This window comes from Argentina anserina, chromosome 2, assembly GCF_933775445.1.
Source record: "Argentina anserina chromosome 2, drPotAnse1.1, whole genome shotgun sequence".
Taxonomy (NCBI): Eukaryota; Viridiplantae; Streptophyta; class Magnoliopsida; order Rosales; family Rosaceae; genus Argentina; species Argentina anserina.
This window is the reverse complement of record NC_065873.1, coordinates 29,428,717-29,455,771: the sequence shown is the minus strand read 5'-3', so window position 1 is coordinate 29,455,771 and position 27,055 is coordinate 29,428,717. Positions and strand designations below refer to the sequence as shown.

At 40.1% G+C, this 27,055-nt stretch overlaps 6 protein-coding genes across 10 annotated transcripts; 4 read left to right on the top strand and 2 right to left on the bottom strand.

Annotated features, from left to right (window-relative positions):
- On the top strand, positions 1 to 3,010 carry LOC126784960 (uncharacterized). 5 transcript variants are annotated; one of them, XM_050510516.1, is made up of 10 exons: positions 1 to 61; positions 226 to 297; positions 388 to 462; positions 787 to 870; positions 1,239 to 1,337; positions 1,894 to 1,963; positions 2,044 to 2,135; positions 2,290 to 2,331; positions 2,411 to 2,491; positions 2,750 to 3,010. In XM_050510516.1, the coding sequence occupies exons 1-10, from the start codon at positions 32 to 34 to the stop codon at positions 2,819 to 2,821; spliced, it is 717 nt and encodes a 238-aa protein (XP_050366473.1). In that variant the 5' UTR covers positions 1 to 31; the 3' UTR covers positions 2,822 to 3,010. The 5 variants fall into 5 exon arrangements, with proteins under 5 accessions (XP_050366473.1, XP_050366474.1, XP_050366476.1 ...); XM_050510517.1 differs by having other exon boundaries at positions 11 to 61; positions 1,257 to 1,337; XM_050510519.1 differs by lacking the exon at positions 787 to 870 and having other exon boundaries at positions 11 to 61; positions 1,257 to 1,337.
- A 491-nt stretch (positions 3,011 to 3,501) lies between these two features.
- On the top strand, positions 3,502 to 5,564 carry LOC126784944 (3-ketoacyl-CoA synthase 4). Its single transcript, XM_050510496.1, has one exon. The coding sequence runs from the start codon at positions 3,617 to 3,619 to the stop codon at positions 5,171 to 5,173; it is 1,557 nt and encodes a 518-aa protein (XP_050366453.1). The 5' UTR covers positions 3,502 to 3,616; the 3' UTR covers positions 5,174 to 5,564.
- Positions 5,565 to 6,901: 1,337 nt separating this feature from the next.
- On the bottom strand, positions 6,902 to 10,893 carry LOC126784946 (sugar transporter ERD6-like 6). The gene is made up of 18 exons (XM_050510499.1): positions 10,566 to 10,893; positions 10,422 to 10,484; positions 10,238 to 10,327; positions 10,082 to 10,141; positions 9,909 to 9,974; positions 9,756 to 9,821; positions 9,591 to 9,666; positions 9,239 to 9,303; positions 9,052 to 9,144; positions 8,887 to 8,967; positions 8,667 to 8,751; positions 8,447 to 8,493; positions 8,295 to 8,357; positions 8,153 to 8,212; positions 8,001 to 8,066; positions 7,859 to 7,918; positions 7,452 to 7,566; positions 6,902 to 7,279 (listed from the first exon to the last, which is right to left on the bottom strand). Exons 1-18 carry the CDS (start codon positions 10,761 to 10,763, stop codon positions 7,167 to 7,169), a joined length of 1,467 nt encoding a protein of 488 aa, XP_050366456.1. The 5' UTR covers positions 10,764 to 10,893; the 3' UTR covers positions 6,902 to 7,166.
- A 2,149-nt stretch (positions 10,894 to 13,042) lies between these two features.
- On the top strand, positions 13,043 to 16,978 carry LOC126784949 (uncharacterized). The gene is made up of 2 exons (XM_050510502.1): positions 13,043 to 14,368; positions 16,541 to 16,978. The coding sequence occupies exons 1-2, from the start codon at positions 13,194 to 13,196 to the stop codon at positions 16,560 to 16,562; spliced, it is 1,197 nt and encodes a 398-aa protein (XP_050366459.1). The 5' UTR covers positions 13,043 to 13,193; the 3' UTR covers positions 16,563 to 16,978.
- A 1,535-nt stretch (positions 16,979 to 18,513) lies between these two features.
- On the bottom strand, positions 18,514 to 20,717 carry LOC126784348 (DNA (cytosine-5)-methyltransferase 1-like). The gene is made up of 7 exons (XM_050509812.1): positions 20,687 to 20,717; positions 19,476 to 19,588; positions 19,272 to 19,379; positions 19,117 to 19,160; positions 19,023 to 19,033; positions 18,780 to 18,870; positions 18,514 to 18,667 (listed from the first exon to the last, which is right to left on the bottom strand). Exons 1-7 carry the CDS (start codon positions 20,715 to 20,717, stop codon positions 18,514 to 18,516), a joined length of 552 nt encoding a protein of 183 aa, XP_050365769.1.
- Positions 20,718 to 23,361: 2,644 nt separating this feature from the next.
- LOC126784941 (uncharacterized) lies at positions 23,362 to 25,360 on the top strand. Its single transcript, XM_050510492.1, has one exon. The coding sequence runs from the start codon at positions 23,362 to 23,364 to the stop codon at positions 25,327 to 25,329; it is 1,968 nt and encodes a 655-aa protein (XP_050366449.1). The 3' UTR covers positions 25,330 to 25,360.
- Positions 25,361 to 27,055: the final 1,695 nt, after the last annotated feature.

Here is a 27,055-nt window from a genome sequence, read left to right as displayed (position 1 = left end):
GTCTGATAGACTGAGACTCTGAGAGCAAAACATGGAGACCGATTCTTCTCCTTCGTTCAAGGTACATCCCTCACTCTTTCTCCTTTCAGTTCCGTCCTTCTCATTCCTCAATTCCAATCTCGGAGCACAGCTTAGGGTTTTGAAGCTCGATATTAGGGCGCTGTTTGGTTGCAGCTCCGAATTTGTAGGGCGATAATAACGTGTATATGTTTTGTTGTGTTGCAGATAATCTTGGGGTCATCGTCGACAGCTCGCCGGAAAATTTTGGCTGAAATGGGATATGAGTTCACACTCATGGTACCGCTACTTCATTTTCTTATTCTATGAACTGTTTAGTACGGTGTCGTTTTGATTGATTTAGAAATTGAAGTCTATAGTATTGCATAGACTGCAGACATTGACGAAAAAAGCATCAGGAAGGAGAAGCCAGAGGAGTTGGTTATGGTTCTTGCCCAGGCAAAGGTGTGGTGTTCGTTATAATATCGCAAATTTTGTCAGTTAGTGTTGGATATTGCTGCCTTACTTTATATATATATATATATATACTGTTATAATTCCTTGCTACTTTGTATATAATTTCAATTGGTACATGCGCTACGAAATATATTAGTAGCTAAATGAGGTTGAAAGCTAGCCTATAGTGTCAGTGCTTAGTTAGTTAGTGTGGGAAATGTTGTGATAAGATTGAGCTACTGATTTTGTTGCTTTCTGTTTTGGCTGATGTTTGATTAGAGGGGCCTATTACTTTTAAGCTCTTATACTGGTTGAATGTGACTTGCATCTCAGGCTGATGCAATCATATCGAAAATACAAACTGCACATAGTAAAGAGAAGGATGCTGAACCGACAATTGTAATTGCGGCAGACACAGTATGTTTTCTTTTGTAATGTCTTGTATATTGATTCACCAGAAAAAATAGATATGCCAATGATCTTTCTGTCTGATGACAGGAAGCATCAAAGGTTTAGTATCACCTAGGGCCATTTATGGAGGATACATTAGGGGTTTTTTATCGCTGAAGTATCATGTTTTATAGTCTTGGGTTCAGCACATAGATCCCTAACTCCTTTTGTTCTGACCTCCATGTAGCTGTAGCTGTAGCTGTTTTGTTTATGCTTTTTTTGTGTGTGTTACTGCTCTCTGTCGTTGCAGTTATGTTCTCATGTTGTTATCTTGTTATTGTCATTTCTCAATAAAACTGCTGGTTTCTGGTAAAATGAGAACTTACCTGTCTTAGCTGATGGAATCTTCTCAGGCAGAAGCCATCCAGCCTAAGCTCCCAGTTGGTGATTATGTAAAGGATGCTGAACCAACGCTATTAATTACCTCTGATCAAGTATAAACCGCATCTTTTAACATATAGTTTCTATATCTTTGTCATATGAGTTTTGCATGGTATAATCTTTTAAAGAACAAACCAAAATGCATATATCAAAAAATTTCCACATTCTTTTTTATGAGCTGAAATGGGATGGAGTAAGAAGTTTTAGTTTCAAGATCTTATGCTAGATTACTTGCTGGGGAAGATCTATTTATGCCATCATAAATACATCATAACCATTTTTGGCCCCTCTCTTTTCATGCCACTTGATCCAGTTTCTCAAAAATGAACTGCGCACTTTAGCCTTAAGTAGATGGTTTGTTTCTTCTCATGTTATTTGGTTATGGAGTATCTGCACTCCAGATTATATTTTGGATTCTAGGAAACATTAAAAGAGTATTGACAATACCCATTTTCTTTTCTGTCTAAGGACCTTCTGCTCATGTGTCCTTGAACATAAATGGCTTCCTGGTGTTCCAGCTTGTTAGTGAAAGTAGAACTATAGAATTATCCCCTATGCATTGAATCTTATATTTGTTGTTACTTACTCTTATTTTAAAATTATGTGGAGGTGGTAGTCTATGAAGGTGTTGTCAGGGAAAAACCATCAAGCAAGGAAGAAGCCCGACAATTCTTGAAAGGTTGTTTAATGGTTGATTCCAGTACATGTCCCTGATTTTTACTTTTTGACTCTGATGAATTCACTTACAATGATTTTCAGACTATTCTGGAGGACACGCAGCAACAGTGGGATCTGTGCTTGTTACAAACCTTAAAACAGGATTCAGTAAAGGAGAATGGGATCGAGTGGAGGTACCTTTCCTTCTTATTTCATTCCTTAGTTCTTTATTTTTTTTGAAGTGTAGCTTCTAAATTATGAAATTGAGTAGCTTTTGTGCAACATTATGGCAATGGCCAGACATGTGTTTAATTTGAGGGTAATACCTGTTTGATATATTTTTTGCAGATCTACTTCCATGAAATACCAGATGAAGCCATTGAGAAGCTGGTATGAGTTGTTTTATGCGTTGTGGTTGTTTCACTTCTCTCTTTGGTGACTACAATTGAACTTCATGTATCCATGTCAGCTTGAAGAAGGGACAGTGCTCAAAGTTGCCGGGGGACTAATAATAGAGCATCCTCTGATTCTGCCCTTTGTCAAAGAAGTGGTTGGTTTTCTAATCTAAACTATGTTCAAAGCCGTAAATAATAGTCGTAGCGGCACCATATTTGAAACTTGGTATATGTGAAGCAGTAGAAACAGAATGACCTATATTGTGTGACATACTCTAATCCATTTCAAGATATTATTTGGCTGTATATTCATTCATCCATAAGTCTCTACCCTTACTAATTAACATGCTAATATGTGTCACTTAGGATCCATTGTCTTGATAACTAAATTTGAATTACGATACCTCTTGCAGGTTGGGACTACCGATAGTGTGATGGGACTTCCGAAACAAATCACGGAGAAACTTATTAAAGAAGCCCTGTAGCTGCAGTAGCTGATTTGAGAGTACTCTTGTTACCTGGTTTCCATCTAATCGGCATGTCCTTGTATTCAATCTAGTCTGGTTTCCAATCTAGCATTTCAGAAACTCGCTAAACTATCCACTCTTCATTAGTATGTGCAATTTTTTTTTTTGAACTAGTTCTGCTTATTTAAACAAATTGTTTCCTCTCTACTTCTTATCGTATAGTAAGACACATCCATGATCCACCCAACTTAATCGCACCTCTCTCAACATAGTTGAAGTTCTAGCCGACCTGAGATACAAGGTAACAGTAAGGTCCTTTTCTTTGGTCTCAACTCTGAACAAGGAAATAGTATAGTAGTTAATTGGTAAGATTCTTTGTTTTCCTCATCTTGTTTCTATTTAAATTCAGGCGGCGGTGATTTTTACTTGGTCAGCCACTGACTAGTCAAGCCTGGGCGGTGGGCACCAGCTATATTCGTATTATCCAGGTTTCCCACGCAACTGTTATTTAACTGTCAAACTCAACCACCCCCATCCTTCTCAACCCTCCGGCATCGGAAAAGTCCAACCCCTCCGGCCTCTCGGACTCGTTGCCGTACGGCATTTTTATTTCTATATACAAAAATAATAATAAGACACGGTTAGTAAAATCTATGGACGCGCGTGATTGAAGGCTAGTATATCTCGTCTATTATCTTATACTCGTAGCTGTCATTTCCCTCCGACTCTGTCGCCTACAGTGCGAGTGCGACCAAATCTAAAAGCAGAGCACTTGTTTTTTGAGTAGTTTCTTTCCAGACTCGCAAGTGGGCCATGGACCAAGGCGGCCCAGCCCACGTCGCCGGCGGCGGCGGAGCAGGAGCAGGAGGTCAGGTCGGAGTCCGGATCCACCAGAGCCGGCGGCTGCCGGATTTTCTCCAGAGTGTGAATCTAAAGTACGTGAAACTAGGGTACCATTATCTCATCACCAATCTCTTGACCTTGTGCTTCATCCCCTTAATCATCGTCACCTTAATCGAGGCCTCACGGATGGACCTCCACGGCCTCCGCCACCTCTGGCTCCACCTCCAGTACATCCTCGTCGGCTTCATCATCTTCTCCGCGGTCCTCGTCTTCGGGTTGACCGTCTACATCATGACCCGGCCCAGGCCCGTTTACCTCGTCGACTACTCCTGCTACCGCCCGCCCGATCACCTCAAGGCTCCCTACCAGCGCTTCATGGACCACTCCCGCCTCACCAAGGACTTCGACGAGTCGTCGCTCGAGTTCCAGCGGAAGATTCTCGAGCGCTCTGGCCTCGGGGAAGAGACCTATGTCCCCGAGGCCATGCACCACATCCCTCCGCGGCCGTCTATGGCGGCCGCGAGGGAAGAAGCCGAGGAGGTCATGTATGATGCTCTTGATAATTTATTTGCTAATGCAAATGTGAAGCCCAAGGAGATAGGGATTCTAGTGGTGAATTGTAGCTTGTTTAATCCGACGCCGTCGCTGTCGGCGATGATTGTGAATAAGTATAAGCTCAGGGGGAATATTAGGAGTTATAATTTGGGAGGGATGGGATGCAGTGCTGGAGTTATAGCTGTTGATCTTGCCAAGGACTTGTTGCAGATTCATAGGAATACTTACGCTGTTGTGGTTAGTACTGAGAACATTACTCAGAATTGGTATTTTGGGAATAAGAAGTCTATGTTGATACCGAATTGCTTGTTTCGAGTTGGAGGGTCTGCAGTTTTGCTGTCAAATAAGGCTGTGGATAGGAGGCGGGCTAAGTACAGGCTTGTTCATGTTGTGAGGACTCATAAGGGTGCGGATGACAAGGCGTTTCGGTGTGTTTACCAGGAGCAGGATGATCAGGGGAAGACTGGTGTTTCTTTGTCGAAAGATTTGATGGCCATTGCCGGTGGGGCGCTTAAGACTAATATAACTACTTTGGGGCCTATTGTGCTTCCGATAAGCGAGCAGCTGCTGTTCTTTTCTTCTCTGGCGGTTAAGAAGCTGCTGAATGGGAATGTCAAGCCTTATATCCCGGATTTTAAGCTGGCATTTGATCATTTCTGTATACATGCTGGGGGAAGGGCTGTGATAGATGAGCTGGAGAAGAACTTGCAGTTGTTGCCAATACATGTGGAGGCTTCTCGGATGACTCTGCACCGGTTTGGGAATACTTCATCGAGCTCCATTTGGTATGAGTTGGCCTATACAGAGGCAAAGGGGAGGATGCGCAAGGGCAACCGTGTCTGGCAGATTGCCTTTGGGAGTGGTTTCAAATGTAACAGTGCAGTCTGGGAAGCTCTGCGGAATGTGAAGCCATCTCATAATGGTCCTTGGGAGGACAGCATTGACAAGTATCCTGTGAAAGTAGATTCATAGCAATAGCATTTTGGGAAGACTCTCCATTCAGGGTACTCTCTTGCATTTTTTCCCCTGCAGTTTTTAATGTTGTACTCTATTCTGTTCCTGCTGTATGTGTAGTTTGATGTCAATTGTGGCTTTTCTCTGCTCGAGTTCAGCATTCGTTGCATGGGTTTGTAGCGAAATAAGTCCAGAAATGACCATTTTGAATGGTCCTGTATCTCTATTTTTAATGTCCAGGCATAGAGTTTAAGCTTTAATAGTAAATGAGATCTATTCATTCAGATAAACATTGTGTGAATAATGTCAAATTTGCTTTGACAAGTAACCGTTGCACCTTAGTCCTGAGTTTGGTAACAGTACATGTATTTGATCACTATGGAGTGTTGGTCTTTATTCTAGAAAATGGGCAAATGCAGCACATGATCGACATACTTGAAAGACATGAAAGATAGCTTGTTTTTCCTTTTCAAGATTGAGACACAGGAAGGAGACATGGAGCTATCTCGAATCGGAGTGTATGCGTGTGCTGCACGTTGCCTGTCTATAAATTTTATGTTAAATAGAGTTTGGACTATAGCCTAGCTACGAGGCTCAACCGCACACCGGTCTGTAAATTGATTTCAACTAACAGATTGGGGGTTTATCTATATATCTTCAATTCTGTCATGTAAAAATAGAGCGATTGGAAATTCTGAAATACTGTCGTGCTAGAGCTTCCATCAGTACCATACTACCGAGGTTCGAAAAAGCGTTAGACATTATGCAGGCGGATGGTTACCTCCTAGCGCCTAGACGGCTAGACGGTCTCCTAGGCAAATTATTAAATATTTATCTATTTTTATTCATGTATTTAAACTATTTATATGATTAAAAATATATAATAATGCTCACTATTAATTTTCAAAATAGTCTAAACTCAAAATTACTATTACTTAAGTTCAAAGTCCATATAAAAATATTAAAATAAAAAATAAATTGTAAAATAAACGCAAGACTAAATCTCAAGTTCTTCTCTAAATCTTTTACTAACTTCTTCCTATCGTCCATATCTATTTTTCTTTCCTTATTTTCCGTGTCATCATTTGAAATAAAATCTTCATTATGAAGTTCTTTTACTTCCACTGCGTTTTAATTTTTTTTATTTCTAAAAGTCCACCGATTTTAACCGTCACGGATCACCAAAAAACGCCGTGGACTGCTTAAGACTGTTTAGGCGGCTGCCATATCCCTAGAACGCCACGGATGACCGAATAGACAAAAAAACGTGGCAGTGACCCACCTCCCAGCGATCTAGAAGCCGTTGTTTAGAACAGTGCATACTACTGACACAACTCCTGCCCGTTTAAGGTGTATGAGGATATGCTGAAGCTAAACAGGAACTTTGATAAGCTTAGGGCATGGGGTTAATGTTGTTAGCAGCACAAAGGGATAAAACCCTAAACCCCTGGCAGATTGACATGTCATGAACTTACGATCCCCATGATCTTCTCTGCCCCTTTTTTAATATATAAAAGGCAAATCTAATCTTCTGCAAGACATGTTATATGATGTGTATAGGGAGACTAGTAATTCACGTCTACCAGTCATTTAAATCAGCTTGATTTCCTTGTCACTTTCAGGTGGATTCACAGTAGACTGATTGGTAAGGATGATGGCTCCCACCTTCTGATCACCTAAATTTTAAGAACAAGTTGCTCTGCCAAATCGTAACCGGTGCGTTTCAAATGAAACTGATCGAGCTCGTAATGGAAAGCTCGAAAAATCGATTTAATGAATTTAATAAATTATTCGACAATGTTGTGTTACAGCCGACTGCAGAGAAGAACAATGAATGTAGCAATAAAAAACGAAGTCCCGTGCATTGCTGGCGGAAGGTGGTGCCTGCTTTTATGCCACAAAAAATATGCACGCTCGATGCCACAGTTTCTGTAGGAATATCTCAAAATGGTTTTGCAGAATGCAGAATTGGTTTCTTGTAAAGCGATATGAGAGAAGGGGAAAGGAAACCTCATCTGAAGGAAAACTGAATTTCTTCCAGAGTTCTGCCCTTTGTCTCGGGGACGAAAATGTTAACAAATACAACAGTGAAAGCGCTCACAACCATATAAATGGTGAAGGTCCCTGTTCAAAAATGGAAGACAAGTCCCATTAGCCTGAATCACTGAAAGCTAAGAAATCTAAAATCATAACACTGGGAAGGAAGCACTCCAATGAATAACAAATGAAAACACAGAAAACACTAATAGCATAGGCAACATAGCGTGGAAGGGGGGAGAGAATGAGATATACAAACCTCCACTATTCCATTCTAGTAGCAAGTTCGCAGTCATGGTGACCACCCAGGATACAGACCAATTGGCAAGTGTTGCTACACTTCCAGCAAGGCCTTTAATATTAATCGGAAGAATCTGCATTGCAAAAAAACACTGTAATAAGTACTAGCCAAAGAAGGAAAAACTCTGTAATAACTCTGTAAGAAGGTTTGGCATAGAAAGGAGACTAATCAGCTACCGCATGACCTTGAAGACATCTCGAGTGTGCCAATGCAAACATCTATTACCAGAATGTATAGGAAGAGGTATGTGGCTAAAATTGTAAAAGAATGAATAGGCAGATATTCGTTCATGTTTACATAGATATCTCTTGCAATCGTACAAAGAGAGCATATTTATTTATCAAAAAGCTACATCATGTACATACCTCAGACATTATGATCCATGGAATAGCTCCCATACCCAGAGAGAAGGCAATTACCATGGCCTGCAAGAATAGTGCAAGAATTTACGGGCAGAAAAGGAATGGCAATCTTCTCATTGTTATTATAATTAAAGAATATACATACCACAACTCCGACCACTGAAATGATGCTCAACACACTATAAAAACCGGAATCAACCACTGCATATTCCTGGAATCAGTGGAAACTACTTAGGAGATATACAAGAGAAGCATAAACCCCACAAGATTTCTCTACAAACATGAGAGCTTAAGTACCTTCACATAGAATGCTATAGAAACAACTAGGAGGCTAATTGTCATTCCAGCGGAGGAGATCTACGACAGAATGTGTAAAATATCAACACTTCTATGAATGATTAACTTCATCATTACCCAAAAGTGACGAAAATAAACTCACAATAAGCAGAAGTCGACGGCCTGCTCTATCCACCAACCAGGTAGTCACACCGGTTGCTAATACCTAAATTCATACAGATCCTTGTTAGAATAAGAGTTTGAAGATATTGGAGGAAAGGAGAAGTCGAGTTTCAATTTATTTTCATGCTGTACCTGAACAGCACCAAGGCAACATGTGGCTGCATTACTTGATGTAATCCCTATGAAGAAAATAAAAACTCATGAGACTTTTCATGTGAAACAGATAGCTGATTCAGAGTCACCTTTCTTTAGAATATACAGTACACGCAATTTGTACAATATTTAATAGTAATCCAAACTTGAATTTTCAGATAAATGAGGAGACACTCATTCGTGTCAACTTAGTGCTTACCAGCAGTTTCAAATATGGTACTGGAATAGAATAGAACACCATTAATTCCACTAAGCTGTTGAAGAACGAGTAATCCAATTCCAATCTGCAGGATAACATTTAGTAAGAACAGTTGTGGTTCAATTTAGACATCAAGTTTGAACATCAACATACTAGACAGTAAATCAATGTTTTGAACTAAAAGAAAAAAAGAATTAATGTTTTGAACTGTAGTTAGTACCATCAAAGGAAGCCAGTATCTTCTTTGTTTGAGTTCTGCAAACCTTATTGTTGTTCTTCTGGTTGTTGATGCCAAAGATCTCTACACAATATATAGAATAAAAATTACTTAAAGAAATAGTTTTCCTACCGTTCAGTACTTTTGAGGATGAAGAGTGGCTTTTACCTTTATCTCATTCACTTCAATAGAAATATCAGTGTCAAATCCACGCAGAACTTGCAAAGATGCCTCAAAATCCTCTGTCATTCCCATTTTTGCCTGTTGGGTGTTAAGACCAAGAGAAACAGAAATATTATAGATTTATCCCCAACAATATAAAAAGCAAAGAAGGAATATCCACTTTACAACTTACCAGCCATCGAGGCGATTCTGGAATGAAAAAGAGCCCAGGTATCAATATCGTACAGGGCAATATTCCTGGAAATTAACAGGGTAGGAAAGGTTAATCAATAGAAGACTGCTTATTCAGAAAAAAGGTCCTTGGTTGAATAGGATAAACATTCAATCATATTATGATCACATAATGAAAATCTGCTCTAGCATTTCTCATTAGTATTGGCAAGCAACGTAGTTCATCATCCTTTCAAGACAATCGAAGTTAGAAAAATCGAACACCCATCAACTAAGTAAAAACAGATTGGAAATAATAACGCCATAATACTCATGACAAGTAATGTGAACAGCAGAACAAAATAGAAAATTACCCAAAACTGCAAGATATCTCCATTGAACAAAAAGTCCAAGCAGATAAGCCAGCAATATCCCAATGGTTACGGAGAGCTGCAGAGCAAAGATTATATTGTGATTAGTAATGTAATAGAGTAACTAGCCGAATACTCATTTGAGAATAGCCAGTACGCAAAGGCAACCTGATTGACTGAACCCAAAGCGCCTCTCAAGTTTTGAGGTGCTATCTCTGCAATATATACAGGCACCTAACAATATGGTCACCAAGTTAGTTTTCCTCACAATAATTCTCTGAATAGTTCCAATAAAAAATCACCGCATTGAAGGATCATTACCACGTACGAGATTATCCCCACGCCAAAACCTTCCAACAACCTTCCCATATATAGAAATGAAGAATCCTACAGAAACAAAGCAACTATTAGACAGACTGTCCTGGATTGCATTTGGTACTAGTCTACATTTTAATGAACATGGAAACTTTGGAAAGTCAGGTAAGTAAACTCACTTTGGCAAAGGATATGGTGAGCCATCCGATAACATTAGGAATCGCAGCAATCATTAAAGACTGCAATAAACACAAAATTAAGATAAAGATTAGTGCACAAAGACAGGAAGATGCGGAATGAGAAATACCAGGACTAAGTGATAAAGAGATTCTCACCCCTTTCCGCCCAATATACTCAGAAATCTGACCACTGGCTATAGCCCCCACCATGGCACCCACATTTGATAAAGAACCAAACAGCGAAAACTGAACCACATAACCAGCTATCAGAAAAAGCTAAAACACAAACTAGGAATCATGAAAACCAAAACTCCAAACTAACAAGTTGCGAGATTCAAACCTCCGACACTGAGAGTCCAAGATCAGCGGTGATTGCTGATTGGGTCGGAGAAGAATACCCAGACTGCAACAAACAAAAATATCAAACCGAAAATTATTCTCATTTCTTAGTAAATAAATAAACCCTGACATGATATATGCTTACAGTGAAGCCGAATTGGATAGGACCAAGAGCCACAATAAGAACACAAGCCACAACAGAAACGGAGCTATCCCTCATGACCTGAGAAGAGCCCATCATACTGGACTGCCGGGAACCCATACGGTACCAGCTCCCAGTATGAAGAAAGGGCTTCCTGAGATTCCCACTCCCTTCTTCACTGTCACCATCCCTGAAACTCATTCTCTAGCCTTCTCTGCTCCGGTCAGAGAAGCCAAGACCAAACGCACCAGAAAGGTGTTTGATGAAATGCCTCACAGAAAACACGAGGCACCAGATGAAGAAGAAGAAGGAGGAGAAGGTTTGTATATCACTTGGTTATTGAATCGTCGCGTCATCTGTTTATCGCGGTGTGGTGAACCTCTGGGCTGTAAGTCCCCGTCTACACGCCTCGTCGTTACCTCCAGTGTCACGATTTTACTGTGTTGCCGGCTTTCTCCTGCCGCCACGTGGCTTATGATGACTGAACCAAGCGAGTGTACACGCCTTTGGTGGCGCTAATTGGCTTGACTGTCAGTAAGCCTATCTGTAATCTTGACCGTTTGTGCTGTTTTTTTTTACTCTAAATTTGTCCTGAAAAATAAAAATTTGCTAGTCGAATCCAATTTATATTCATATTCGTATCGAGTTTGTGGATATAGTTCTATTAGTTTAGTGAATCCTCGTGGCTCTCATTATTGAATCCAAAATCCAATAATAATATCAATGTCTTGGCTCGATTTTTACCAACTTGTAGATTAAAATTAGGCTACTTTCATTTCACTGAATAAATAAGAAAATATGATCTGTTATACCTAACGGTCCTTACTTGTTCAAGCATCCTTTTCTGGGTTCATCATTGGTTCAGATATTATTGTTGATGGAAATTGTATATTCGCGTGTTAAATAAGGCATTATAAGTCGGAATGTTTTTACTTTTTACTGCATCGAGCTTAAGAGAGAAACAGGAATTTGCATTATGCACGTGGATACCAAACTAGCACCAACAACATTTGGTCGACTTGTCTTTGTCCAGTGAACTGGACTTTGAATAGTGAATGTTGAAAGCTGGTACTCCATTATTATGTAGCTCAACACCAACTCAAGTTTTTCAAGCTTACCATCCCTTCAAGGTGGCCGGAGATTGGTTGGGTGTTGGATGGCATGTCTGATATCTTGTAATGCAACTAGGGTGTAAGTATGAAAAAATATTGGCCTTATTCCTATTTGACAAAACATGGATTTGGGCTTGAAGATGGGTTGTGTCAACATTGGTTTCGTTGGGTTTGTCAAATAAAACCCAAGATGATGATCTCTTGGCTTATGTTGGATGCATTCATCTCTACTTCATATTAGGTTCATGTTGGATTCATCTGAAATCATCCATGCATTCATGATTTTTGCAAGTAAAAAACATTCTTGCGTTGTTATATTTGTTTAATCATAATTTTTGAACATCAGGATAACACATACCCTTGATATCCATGTGTACTTAAAGGGCGAAGAATTTATCATAGTCTTATTCACCCCCCTCTAGGACTTACATAGAGATGACAGAAGCGTGAACATATCGAGTCCGTCCCTCCCTTGTGACGAGGACATCTTTTTGTCCGTGATAAACTTTGTATAACCAATTTAGTGTTTTATTGCGTTCATCAATCAACTGAGTAATTTCGCTAGTGGTGTTAATACATGAAAAATAGTAATAATAACTATGTACATGTCCGACCAACGACGAGTCTATTTGTCCACACAATAGTGTTCACTTAGTCAGTAATTAAGCAAGAAATTCATGTTCAACTACCCTTAGATTTATATCCAAAAAGGTTAAGAACAAAACATCTCAACTTAAAAATAATTCTCCTTGTCATTGGATGTAAATACAATGTAGTTGAACACGAAATTATTAGTCAATTAGCTATGAAGCACGGACAATAGTGTTCACTTAGTCAGTAATTAAGCAAGAAATTCATGTTCAACTACCCTTAGATTTATATCCAAAAAGGTTAAGAACAAAACATCTCAACTTGGAGAATTATTCTCCTTGTCATTGGATGTAAATACAATGTAGTTGAACACGAAATTCTTAGTCAATTAGTGACCAAGTGAACATGGCTGATTCTCCACAAGCTTGTGATGATACCTCTTCCAAGTCAAAGGTGTGGACATAATATGTGTTGAGGCCCATTAATTAGGCTCTGCAAGGCTGAATCCTGTAAGCTTGTCCAGTCTAAATGGATTAAACTGCCTTTCTTTCTTCTCCAATGGGCCTAATGGAATCCCCTCTCATGATATACTCACGTGCCGCACGCGCTATAACGGAGCGTAAAACGGATAAACTAGAATTCAAGAATCGTAGTCGCAGTGAGGAAATAGAAGACACGAAATTGTCAAAAAAAAAAAAAGACACGAAGGAGTTACAAGGCTATTGTCCCCTCTTTTAAACTTGTTTAACTAATCGCAGTCAATTCCATACTTCGCTTCTTCCAAACTCTATCTCTCTCTCTCTCTCTCTCTCTCAATTTCCCAGATGATTGGTTTCTTCCCACCCTCCTCTTAAAAACCACCACCACTCCTCCTCCGCCGTCTCCGCCACCCAAACCCGCATTCTATATTCAATCCCTCTCATACCCCATGGGAGAGCAAACTCAGGTCCAAGCCCAATCCCAGCCTCACACCCCTTCTCAATCCCAGACCGAACCTCACTCCGACTCTCCTCCGCCGCCGCCGAACCATGGCTCCATCTCCACCACCACAATCGCCGAACCAACTCCCACCGACCTCACCAATGCTCCTCCTCCTCCCCTAACCTCCTCACCCCCTTCCAAAATCCCCTTCCGCCCCCGTAAAATCCGCAAGCTCTCCCCCGACACCTCCGACCCGACTCCACCTCACCAACAACAAGAACAACAACTCCAACTCGCCACCGTCAGCACCTCCCCCGAGAATCCCAAGCCCAAGCCCAGGCCCCGAAAGCCCAAGATCATCCATTCCCGCCCCGTCCAGCCACGCGCTCTCTCCCTCCCCCGACCCCTCGGCCGGCCTCTCCGCGCCGAGGGCGAAGTCGAATCGGCGATCCGACATCTTCGCAACGCCGATCCGCTTCTAATTCCGTTAATCGAGGCCCACCAGCCACCTCAGTTCGACAACTTCCACACTCCTTTCCTCGCCCTAACCCGAAGCATTCTCTACCAGCAACTCGCTTACAAAGCCGGCACGTCGATCTACACGCGCTTCATCCAGCTCTGCGGCGGCGAGTCCGCCGTCAATCCCGACACTGTCCTCTCCCAGACCGCCGCCCAGCTCCGCCAAATCGGTATCTCCGGCCGGAAGGCCAGCTACCTCCACGACCTGGCCAAGAAGTACAAGAATGGGATTCTTTCGGATGCTGCCATTGTGAGTATGGACGACAAGTCGTTGTTCACAATGCTGACCATGGTCAGCGGCATTGGCTCTTGGTCTGTGCACATGTTTATGATATTCTCGCTGCACCGCCCGGACGTGCTTCCGGTGAACGACTTGGGGATCAGGAAAGGTGTGCAGCTGCTGTATGACCTGGAGGAGCTGCCGAGGCCGTCGCAGATGGACCAGCTGTGTGACAAGTGGCGGCCGTATAGGTCTGTGGCTGCTTGGTATCTGTGGAGGTACGTCGAGTCGAAAGGAGCTTCTTCTACTGCGGCGGCGGTTGCGGCAGGTGCTATAGCGTCAGTGCCGCAGCAGGAGGAGGAACAACAACAGCAGCAGCAGCAGCAGCAGCATCCTCAGCAACAGCAGCTTATGGATTCGCTCAGCAGCCTGATTAATATTGGGTATAACAACTATCACTTGTGCGATAATGTTGATTAATTTGTGTTTGCCTTGGTGTATCTATGATTGCGTTTTGTTGAATTGAAAATGCCGTTTGATCAATTTACTTTAAACATGTGAATTTTGCTGCTGGTTGGTTTTTAAAGATTGTTTCTTTGTTGTTGAATATAGGTTGAATGTTTATGGCAGTCAATCTTGCTATTACTTAATTTACTCGAATATTTGCAGGAACTCAGTAACGATGTTTTTTAAAGTTGGTTTTAAGGAAGGACTGTATTAGTTCTCAGTGGAGAGCTTTCTTTTGTTGTGTGAATTTCTGTTTTTACTGAAAAATGATTTTACCCAAAGCGTGGAATATGCACATTATGGCCTTTGATATATTCTAGTTGTTTGTTGCATGTGCAAGGCTAGTGGAAAATCTTAGTATCTTTATATTCTTTGATGCTCAGCCTCAGTGATCCCTGCATGTCTTTGTTTTAGACCTGGATACATGAGATTTAATAACCTGCATCTGTTTGTTGGTATTATGAATTGGCAACAAGGAATGAAAATATAGCCACTTTTTAATGTAGGTTGAAAAAGAACAGCATCTTAATGTGATGCATTAAGATGTGCCTTTGTGGCCGTTTTATACCAGTAGAGACAGAAGAAACACCTTTTCCCCTTTCCATGTGCAAAATAATAACATAAGAGGCAAAAGTCTTCTTTTGAAATAGGAAATGCACAATATTCAGTTTATGATAATTAAGTTTCTGAAGAAACTAAGCACTCTTGTACATGTTCCTGAACATCGGCATAAATTATTAGAGCATAAATTTGTTCATAACTGACAATGTTAGACACTGTTGTTGTAGCTTACTTGAATTTTATTCGCATATGCACAACTCACCTGTTTTTACCACATAGATTTCATCGGAAACATATTATAACCGGTCAATACAAGATAACTGTAACTGTGCATCATGTTATATGGAAAGGAATTGATATTCTTTGGATTTCAGTTATGTAAGAAAGAAGTCAACACTTAATACCTAGCTCTCCTTTTCCTAATGCTTCATGTCCTTATCATAGGTAAGTTTTCAATCCGTTCTTTCCTCCGAGCAATGCAGCAAGGGAAATATCTAGTCATTTTTCTCATAGGAGCATTTGCTAGACTAAACCATAAAACTGGCAAATTAAGTGTACGAATTGTTTCTCAAGGCAAAGACAATCTATAATCTTTTCCATTTTTACTTCTTTAAGCAATATCATGTGTTTTTAATTTGGTCCAGTTTAATCTTGTGTTTATCTTCATTTTCCACTCAACCAACTACAAACACGCCTCACGACACCTGATTGATTTATGTGTTTTACCCGTTTAGCTAATTTCCTAGAATTCTCGTGTCTTTGTGGGATATCCCAATTGGCGCTTCTCTTTAGTTTCTACTTTCTAGCAGATCGGGACAGTTGAAGAATAAACACAGTAAATGATTGGTCTGTTTATAGAATGGCTAGGCATTACCGATTTGGAAAATTTGTTTTGTGTCGATCTTGGTCAACTTTGTAATCCGATTGGTCCCTTTGTTTTATCCATTTATTCAATTTCTCATGTCAGACAATGTGAGTGATGATATCTGTTTACTTTCTATTTAAGGGCTGAGAAAAACAGTCAATGAAAAAGCATATCAAATTGATTATTCTTGTTCAAGAATGGCTAGGTGTTTCCATATGGCTATGTTGGATCCTGTGTTGATCACGGTTAACTTGAAAGTGATTGGAATTGACATTGTAGCTCCTAATGTAATCTAGATGTCATTTTGTTTTCTTTTCACCTACCTTTCAAGATTGATTTTCGAGTCTTTCTTTGTTATATTTGACTTCTTATAGTAACTTGTTTGGTTCAATGGGTGGTGACGGTATGTTTTTCTTTTGATGCATACTGATGGTTGATTATAGTTAGCTGTGACATTGTTGGAGATAAGGGCAGTTTTACTTTTGCAATGAAGTGTTTTTCTTTTCCTAAAGATGGTGGTGCCATCATTGGAACCCATTTACTGGATTAAGGCCTTTGAATGGTTGATCTGCTCAGCTATTGACCAAAACACTAATTAGGAGCTTTCTGTCTTCTTTGTTTCTACTGCGTATAATGCAGGCATTTTCTATGATTTATTCCTTATATATGTCATGTGGTTCAGGGCCTGTACCTGGGGACCGTGACTGTGAGTGAAATTGTGAAGTTTGTCTGTTACTTATCTTCATCCATTTGGAGCGACAGAAGTACTTAACAGCAGTGCAAGACTGATTATCAGTGTGGAAATATGGTTTTCTGCTAGAAGTGCTGGCATTCAAGGCTTGTGAGGATGAGAGTACATTGATATGTTCAGTAATTATGAGTTTGGATTAATAAATGTCATCTAGGTTTGTTATTTCTTAGTTTGAAAGACATTGGTTTTAAGTTCTCGTACAGGACTTACTATAGACTGCAATGCTTTTGTGCTTTGCCTCTAGGTTTGGCATAAAAAGCACAAAATCATCCTCCTTCTAGATGTATGTGGTATGGCACTCTTGGTGATTGTGGCTCAAGTAGTTAAGTCTACACCACATTACCGATTTTGATTGCCTGAAGCACCCGACATGGCATTTGTGCATTTATGTTTATGTGAACTTTTAGACATTATTTTGATAACCTTTAGATTTTTTTGCACTTTTCTGGATATATGTACAATATTTGGCCTTTTGTAAATAGCATAATTGCAGTGGTTTTGGGTTTCTAGTCTGTTATGCTGTTTGGGTTATGTGATTACGAACAAGAGGATAGTGAGGTGCAAGTCCCTCATGGACAAAACCTTCAATTCATGGAGTCTCAAAAGGTTATGTATTCAGGCTTTGACTGAGTGTTGAGAGAAACTATATGTTTGCTGTTTGAGTTACTTCTACTAGAAGTTTCTGTTTGCAAACTTCATTGTCCTGGGAATCTGTATAGGACAGTTGCTCATCAAAACCTGCTCTTCAATTCTTCGAATAGTGCCAGAGGAAATTGTGTCGGACTGCAATTACCAAACCAACGACCAGATGCCCCTTAATATAATCTTGATTATATAACCCCCTTCTTAATTTGCAGCAAGTGAATTACTTTAAGTACTTGGATATGGAACCATATCTTGTTGAAGGGCTTGAGGCCCAAGCTTGCGTCTTTGATATATTCAAAGAAGCACTTTATTTAGTCTGCAAGAGTCGCAGGTTCATATAGTCTCCCTTTTTCTGTTTCTCAACTTACTATGAAGTATGAACCGCACCTGCAAAGAACCCTCGTTCAAATCTTACAGATTTCCAAAACAAAAAATTCTGATTTTTTCGACTACAATTGGCACAGCGGATACTATAAGTTGGCCCAGATGTTTAACGACTTGACACAGCTGGGAATTCTTTATCTGATTCCTGTTCAAATCCTAGAGCTTTGCAGTGCACTTGTGATCGTCAATTTGGCATCCAAATTAGAAGGAAAAGGGAAGTACGGAGTTTTCCGACGGTTGCAGTGTTACTAGAGCTAAGCGCTTTAGAGGAACTGTTGTCACATCCATCTGGGTACTTTTCTTATCAACTTGTATTGTACTTGGATCATTATGGTTGGTATTAGTATACAATGTTCTATTGAGAAACTTAAGGTACAATGATATGCAGAGTAGAGTGCTATATAAGGCAGCCCGTATGGCACTGCTAGCAAATTACATGGAATGGTATGCAATATAAAACATGTGTTGTGATCTCATCACTGGAAACCACACATGGGGCTAATGCATTGATGCTCTCAGCCTATCTAAGCAGAGGTACGTAGCAAACAGCAGCAAGAACTTGTATTGACACTTCAAGGCTGGCATACCTCTTCTTTGAAAGCTAAAGAGGAATTGTTGCTCAAATAGGCCTTTTAAGTACTGGCATAATGTTGAAGTAGGATGCATCCATGATTTATACCCAATATTGCAAAACACTGATTTAGAGTATTTGAATTGCTGAATGTCTGAATTGGACTAGTTGACAACAGGACCAAAGAAGAGGAATAATAAGAGTATCACAGTTACCATATAAATGATGAATGTGGACTATTTATATGGCTGTTACCATATCAGCGTATTTGAATCACTGATTATGTTGACTACTCTATTACGGACTAAGGAGAAGGTAATGCTTCCAAATAGTTAGGAAAGCCGGGGGGAAACTCAAACATTGAACTATCATCTACACTACCAATGAAAGCGCGGCCTAACGCGTATCCAAGGGGACGTGCCACAAGAACTGCTACCGCATTTCCAACTTGCATGTATCTAAACAGTTAAAAATAAGATGCAAGTATTACAACACGAGCATTTAACCACTTTGAAAATATTTAAACTGAAGAACTCTGCCTGCTAGAGAACTAAGGGGGATGCATCACACCTTTCTTTTAGTGGCCAGCAGAGCTTATAATAATCAGGAAAGCCTTGCAATCTTGCATTTTCACGTACTGTCAGCACCCAATCTTGCTTGCCTGTACAAAAATCCAAATTTTACTATGTATCTCACTCATATACATAATTTACATTTTTAGGTCAAAATATAATGCCACAAATATAGACCATACATGATTATGCGACTTGGCACGAGTCACAACAGTAGATACAATTTGAACCCACCACAGACGTCCAAACGGTCTGCAAAAGTATATACAAAATAGAAGATGATGTTGAGCATATTTTAACACTTTAATTCTGAATCTCAAAAAGCATACACTTACTTGGATGATTTCCCTTCTTTGAATGACATAGCATAATCAGGAACCTATAATTACAATTTCAAGACATTTACGGCAAGGTGGAAAAATTGTTATACCAAAAAGTACAGTAGTGAAGTAAATCACAAAAGAATAACTTCATAACATACTATATTTACCAAAGGATTGCCTGACTTCAATAATACTCTCTTTACATCAGGATCAAAATAAACTGTATTATCAGCAGGATTCACTCGAACCCCTTTCAGGTTTCTGAAACTCGCACCCTAATTAACACATAATTAAGTTCAGATAACATATTTATATCAATTACAGAAACCAAATTTATGTGATCATGTACTAAAGATGAAGAAAGGAATAACCTTCTTCCGGGGGATGCGACATATACGATCATAATCATCATCATTCACTTTAAACGGTCGGTGATCATATAGCGTCGCATTATAAGGCTCACTCCTAGAAGATCCCAACAAATCTGCATCAAGAGAAATATATTATTGTTAGGTTGCTCAACCACCAAAAACCACATACTGTTTCATTTTCAAGATTTGATCTATTAGCACATGTTTCATAACAGTACATAGCTCGTTTCCTATAATTTCTGTATGTCTACATTTAGTTCTGAATTCTGAACATGACCAATTCACAAGGAAAGTAGAGTAATGGACATAGTTTCTGTTGCTACTTAGTTATTTCTAATAATAAGTGGGATGAGGTTCACATCTAAAACCAATTGGTAATAGATAGAGTAGCTCAAACCCTTATAAATCTACAATTTAGGTCCAAATTCCCAATGTGGGTTGTGTATTCTTAACATGTCCCTGCACGTGTGGCGAATTTTCAAGTCATATGCGTGGACAACATTTTGGGTGACGTGGAGTGCGTGTAGTCATTTGGGCTTTTACAGTAAACGTGGATAACCCGTTCTGATACCATGATAAAGTGATATGAGGTTCATATTCAAAACTAATTGGCAATAGATAGAGTGACTCAAACCCTTATATACCCACAAACTAGGTTCAAATTCCCAATATGCGATGTATATTCTCAATAACTAGTTTTAAGAATCTATATCTTCTATGTGTGTACCTAGCTAATTGTAACTCAGCAGTTTCTGTAACCCTAGCTACAAATATTTATGAATGAACTAATGAACCAGAACTTTAAACAAAAATGGATAATTTGTATAGTAATTACTGTTTTTTAATAAAGAGTTGGCCTCGAAGTTATTTTTCCTTCTAAATGTGGCCCTATGTGGGCGCAACAAGCCATTTTTCACAGCTGAGGAGAATGCTGCTGACTGAATTGGTTAATAATGGTGGTAGGGGCTTAGAATTGGGAAAATATCATTATGATTGGCAGGAGGTGGAAGATGCAAAGTATTATACATACATCTAAATCATGTTTACATACGTGCTCTGAGGTTTACTAACCTTAACACCTAATTAATTATTACATCGATCCATACTTTTCACTCGATTGATTTTGTTAAGTCTAATACACATCCTACTCCATAATTAATGTAATATATGATATATCACTGTTATTTCAAAGGTACTTTTTCTTTAAATACCTGCAACAGTAGTATCACAATGTGCATACATTCTTCAACATATACAACAATGTTAAGTGTCAAATCACTAGTTTAGACCAATTGTATCTGTCCATATTTACCACAACTGTCATGCTATTTAACAATAAAATTGGAAACTCAAAGAAGACAGAATAATAAGAACAAAATTCGATCAGTGCAGTCATACAATAAACATAAACAACAAAGCAGCAGCTTACAGTTTTTAACAATGCATAAATCCTCCTAATTAAAGAACAATAATACATACCAGTACATGAGCATCATCTAGATGATATATTAAACCATTGACCTCAGCCTCAGTGAAGTGACGGCGAGCCCGAAGCGGATACAAGTACAATATATCACAATATGAGTTCAATCACAAAGCTACTAAGGCATGACTGTAATAAAGAAGGTAGTACTCAGTAAGCCAAACACTCACCCCTTTCCGTACGATTCCGGCCATCTCCTCCGCCCCTCCTCATCGGAAAGCAGCTCGCCGACGAACGTAGGTTCCGGCCCCTCCACAACGATGTAAGAAGAAGAATCTGCCTCGGCTTTGCATCTAAGACCTCTTAGATGCAGGAGCTGCCTTCTTGCGCGTCTTAGATACCAGAGCTGAAGGCAGAGGCATCTTCTTCTTTTTCTTCTTCTTCCTCGTCTCTGTTAAACAGCGACAAGCCTGGTCCATTGACCAACTGTACCGATATTGTCCCAACTTAGCCACCTCACAAGTATTGAGTTTTAATCACAAAAGACATCGGTACAATTTGGTATTATTCACCCACTTATAATCTCTATTTTATTTGTCACTTCTTAAATATGAGATCTCTTATCTCCAACACGCCCTCTCACGTGCAACCTAATTTTTAGGTCTGCATGTGACAGATTAACATCTCACACACTGGGACGAAACAAACTAAGGTCTATTAACCAATGACACTTGGTGACAATCCAATCGTAAAACTCTCTGATGACATGATAATGGCACCCATCATGGGCCCATGAAAAAGCGACACTCAACTCGAGCCCACGATAGATTGGAAGCGCGACTGGATATGGACCCGCTTTGATACCATGTTAAACAGCGACAAGCGTGGCCCATGAGTCAACTGTACCGATATTGTCTCAATTTAACCACCTCACAGGTGTTGAGTTTTAATCACAAAAGGTCTCGGTACAATTGGATAATCCACTCACTTATAATCTCTATTTTATTTGTTACTTCTTAAATGTGAGATCTCTTCTCTCCAACAGCCTCTCCGCGGTCGATGATCACCGAAGTACCAGCTGGCTTCAGCTCGAGCTCCGGTGCCTCGATTGTCCTCTTCAAATTCCGACGAGGCTTAACCTGCCATGTACGAAATTTTTGGAATTGTTGTGTAGAGAGCGGGATTGCCGACTCGTACGGAAAGTCAATTTAAAATTTAACGACCGTTTCCCTCTCATTTTATAGAACGTTGCGGCAGTTGGGTTGGGCCCTTGTGTGTTGGCCTATGCAGATCGGGTTTCATTAATCTTTTTGGGATGTTGATTTCTCATTTTCCCCTAAAAAAAGAAAAAAGAAAAACTCCAAACTAGGACTATGTCTATATATATTGTGTCATCTCATGATGTAACTGATGCAAGCTTATGATTTGAATCATTTGATGGTGCACGTACGAACCTTTGTAATGAACACTATAAACAATATTGATGACTTAACTATCATGGCCTAATTGGCGTCTCCTTTGAGTTGTAACAATATTAATTAGCTGATATATGTCTTCCTCACATTCATGCACGTACATATGGCTCAACAATTTGGTAGTATTTGATGGAGCTAAAACATCTTCATTATGCCCGTATTCACTATGGTATTCGGGTTTTCTGTTTAAGTCAAGAAGAGGCAACGATATCCCACTTAACTTGAGGCAAAAGTACTTAACAAAGAAAAACCACAGTGAACCGATATGCATCCTTAAAATTTGAATACCACCCTCTGACCCTCATCATCACCAATAAACAATATTTAGATTCATACATAGAAGATCGCTCCATTGTTTTTTTTTTCTGATACAACGATCCATGGCCTTTTAATGTGTTTGGATGTAGTTAAAATGCTAGATAAGTACCTACTCGTGATTGGAATATTCCAGTTCCCGGTCGAGTTTGTTCGTATAACGTTGTTCTACTCTGCAATTATCGCCAACTAACGCAATGGCACTGTCTTCTAGCTGCAGCATATATATCGATCAAGCCAAACCTCAATAATTATACTAGACATAAAAATATATGCTTCAGTATATAAAACTATCTATATGATGCATGCTAGCTCCTGGATGGCTGGATATACAATAAATGTTTTTTCCATCATGTACTTCATTTCAAATATAAATTCCAGGAAGCCTTGACGTTAATCCTAATGTGTATTCCAATTATACTACGGCAGGATAGTTCCCAGGCTTCCAATATCCATCGATATCAACATCAACAATATTGTCCATGCCATCTGCGACAATTTCTCATTCGCAGATTAAAATTAAACTGGGATATACTGATCGAATATTACTTATACTCCTTTCTAGTTTTTGTAGCTAAACTACTGGCTGTAGCTTTTTGCGATTATCCAAATGTCTTCTATAAAATGTCCAAATCTATGGAAGCATGCATATTCAAACCCAGCTAGATAAACCATGAACTACGAAAATTACGACCCTTCCTTCCCGGACCAACCAGTAGTCGACCTCTACCTACCCTTATGGGCAAACCTTCCCACCTTCCGGCACAAACCGGCCTTCATCTGGGTCGAAGATGATTCACCCGATCCAAAATGTAATCAGAACTCAACATCCCTCACATATTCTCAGCTCAATGAGTCAGTACAACACATTTCTCATCACTTGCTAAACACTCAACCACTTGAAAGACGTGACACCATCGTCATCCTATGTTCGCCGGGGCTCGAACTCGTTGAGATCATCTTCGCTAGCCAAAGAGCTGGCCTTTTGGCCTTGCCCATTTCCCCACCTGACCTTTTTTCCCCTAAACAAAACTACCACCATCTTGTAAGAGTACTCTCCCAAACAAATCCCAAGGCCGCCATAGCTCACCCTTCTTACATCAGAGCTGTCCGTAAGTTCATATCATATTCCTCCAATATAAAACTCGTTATCATGTTGGAGAATCTCCACTGGATATCCACTGATGATATCAGAGTAGGAGCGAGAAACTTGAACTTAAAGTTCAGTTCTTCGTCGATCTACGAGGGCTGCAAACCTGACGAGCTGTATCTGATTCAGTACACGTCAGGCACCACTGGGATTCCAAAGCCGGTGCTTGTCACCGCCGGCTCGGCAGCTCACAATGTCAGGACTGCAAGGAAATCCTACGACCTTCACCTGAACAGTGTGATCGTGTCGTGGCTGCCTCAGTACCATGATTGTGGTCTCATGTTCTTGCTGTTGACCATTGTCTCCGGCGCTACATGTGTTTTGACTTCGCCGGCGGCCTTTGTCAAGAGGCCGAGGATTTGGCTCGAGCTTATAACGAACTTCAGCTCCACATGCACTCCTGTTCCCTCGTTCACGCTGCCGCTAGTTATGAAACGCGGCGGGGTGGAAAAGGGAACCCCCATAAACTTGTGGAGCATGAAAAACCTGATACTTATAAATGAGCCCATTTATAAAGACGTGGTGGATGAGTTTGTTGATATGTTTGGGCCTTATGGGCTAAGCCCATCTTCTATTTCTCCATCCTACGGATTAGCAGAGAACTGCACTTTTGTTTCAACTGCATGGAGATACAACTCTTCGAACGTTCCATCTCACCACAAGCTCTTGCCTAGTGCAAGGCTGGGGAATACCGGAGAAGACGACGTTGTTCAGGAGGACATGGATATTGTTGTGGTGAACGAAGATACGTGCGAGGCCGTTGCGGATGGGACTGAAGGAGAGATTTGGGTGTCCTCTCCTAGCAATGCTTCTGGTTACTTAGGACATCCGTCCTTAACTCGCGAGGTGTATTACGCAAGACTTAGAAACAAGGTGAGCAAGTGTTATGTACGGACGGGCGATAGAGGAGTTGTCAAAGGAGAAGAGAGGTTTCTTTTCGTGACGGGGCGGTGTCTTGACGTGATCAAACTTCAAAACGAGAGGGAAATCCATCCTCATTACATTGAAGCTGCAGCTCAGAATAGTAGTCCGGGGCTTATCAGAGCGGGATGTTTGGCTGCGTTGAAGATCGAGAACACGGTTGTGGTGGTTGCTGAGATGCAGAGGAGTGATCAAAATGATGCTAGGGTTTTGAGAAAGATATGTCAAGGGATGAGGGAGGGTGTGATAAAGGAGGAGGGAGTTGAAGTTGGAGTGGTGGTTCTTGTTAAAAGTGGCAGCGTGCCCAAAACAACGTCAGGCAAAATACAAAGATGGGCAGCTAAGGATAGGCTTGTTGGAGGCAAAATGAGCGTTTTGATGGAGATGGGGTTCGGGGTTCATTATACTTTCTCAACTTTTGGGAGAAGATCGCTTGATGAGGGAAGTAGCGAGGGCTTAAAAAGTGAAGAGAGGAAAAGAGGAGGACAGAAAGTAGAAGAGAGAGATCACGAAATCTTTCTCTCATTCTCTAGTGCTACAACTCGTCCCCCCTTGCCTTCTCTTTTGTGAAGATCGATGTAGCTATACTTTTGGTGGGAAGATGAACAAAATTTGTGATCAAATTAAAGATCGATGAATGGGATTAAAGATCGATGAATTGTCTCATTCATCGATCGAGTATTAAACAGTTCTAGTTACTATTTTGAATGAGCAAGTTCCATCAAAAGTGTATACCATAAGTAAACAGTACGTATGATGTATTGCCGTATTGGTAAGTTTTATCTATGCAACGGTTTTCATACGCGTCTTTGTCAAGTTGTATACTGGGGTTTAGAAAAAACCTACTTTATGCAATTAGTATGATCATAACATATGTTATTTATTTAGACGAGAATGACATTGCAATAGTACTTTACGTTTGACGCCTCAACCTCGTCAGTGAGTTGTGTTTGTCTCGTCGAATAATCGATCAATGTACTCATGATTTTCACGCTAATTGTTAGATGTTTGAGATACCCTTAGGTACATGTAGTGATCCTAACCTTTGAGTCAGCTACATGATACCACTGCAACCTACGTTAACCTTTGTTTGATTAGAGACCAAGACATGCAAGAGCTTGCAAGTAAGCAAGAGGCCTCAATTTCCTTTTCTTTGTTTTCATTTTTGGGACTAATTTTTCAAAGAACTTGGGTAATACTTCATAAAACTACTGAATCTAATCATGGAGTTGGATTCGATAGTAGCACGGGTGTAGATATGTATATTTCGCATTTGATGGTTGAAGCTGGCTGGGCTGTACTGCACAACTGGTGAACTGTAAACTGTAGACACCAACAAGTACCAAGCCGTGGAAAGAAAAGCACAAAACAGATTAGCCATCGATTGCATCACAGAAAGGCCTTCTCTTCCTTTCCTACCATGCTTAGGGGCAAGCGTGGTTTCTCTGTTTATGTCTCAGACTCAGACTCCGCACCAATAACTCAAACAAAAAAAAAATTGCAGAGGCCGCACGTTAGAGAGAGAGAGAGAGAGAGAGAGAGAGAGAGAGAGAGAGAGAGAGACTGATGGACGCAGCAGTATATGACTGTGCGAGGAAGAAGACAAGTCCATCACTGTGGACCATCAACAACACACTACAGTACCTTTTTCACTCTTACCCATCCATCTCATCATCTCTTTCTCAACTTGCGCGCTGGGTTCGGAATTACTGGGTTAAGCGTAAGCTTAATACCCGCCATGATTACGCCCTGATTGCTATTAACGGCAATGCTAGGGTTAACAGTTTTGAGTCTTTTGAGTTTTGACCTTAAAAAAGGGCAATTTAGTTTTTTTTAACCAAATAAAGAACTGAAATACCTATAATAAATCTATAAACAACTAATTACTATGAGATTGTTGTGAATCGAACTTATGATATCTCATGTAGCCATCTTATTTACAATGTATATAGCTACAGTATGAATACATACAATAAGTGGGTTTAGTGGTTGGCACGAAGTAATTAGGTATTTGAAGCCGACACAATCTATCACTTATTATTGACCGATCAACTCGTTTGGTTTAGTTCAAGCTAAAATTCTACTAATATATACTACTATTATGTACTCTTAATGTGTAATAAGTCATGTGTAAGTGTAAGAGAAAAAAGAAAAGAAAGAAGTAAATCTAACTAAAAGACATGTGTTAATAACTTAATCAAACTAAAGTGTCTAATGCAGAGTGAGCGAACTCAACACTAATCTCTAGTGTGGATAATTCCGACTGTATATATGTTATTGAGAACAAGTTAAGTTA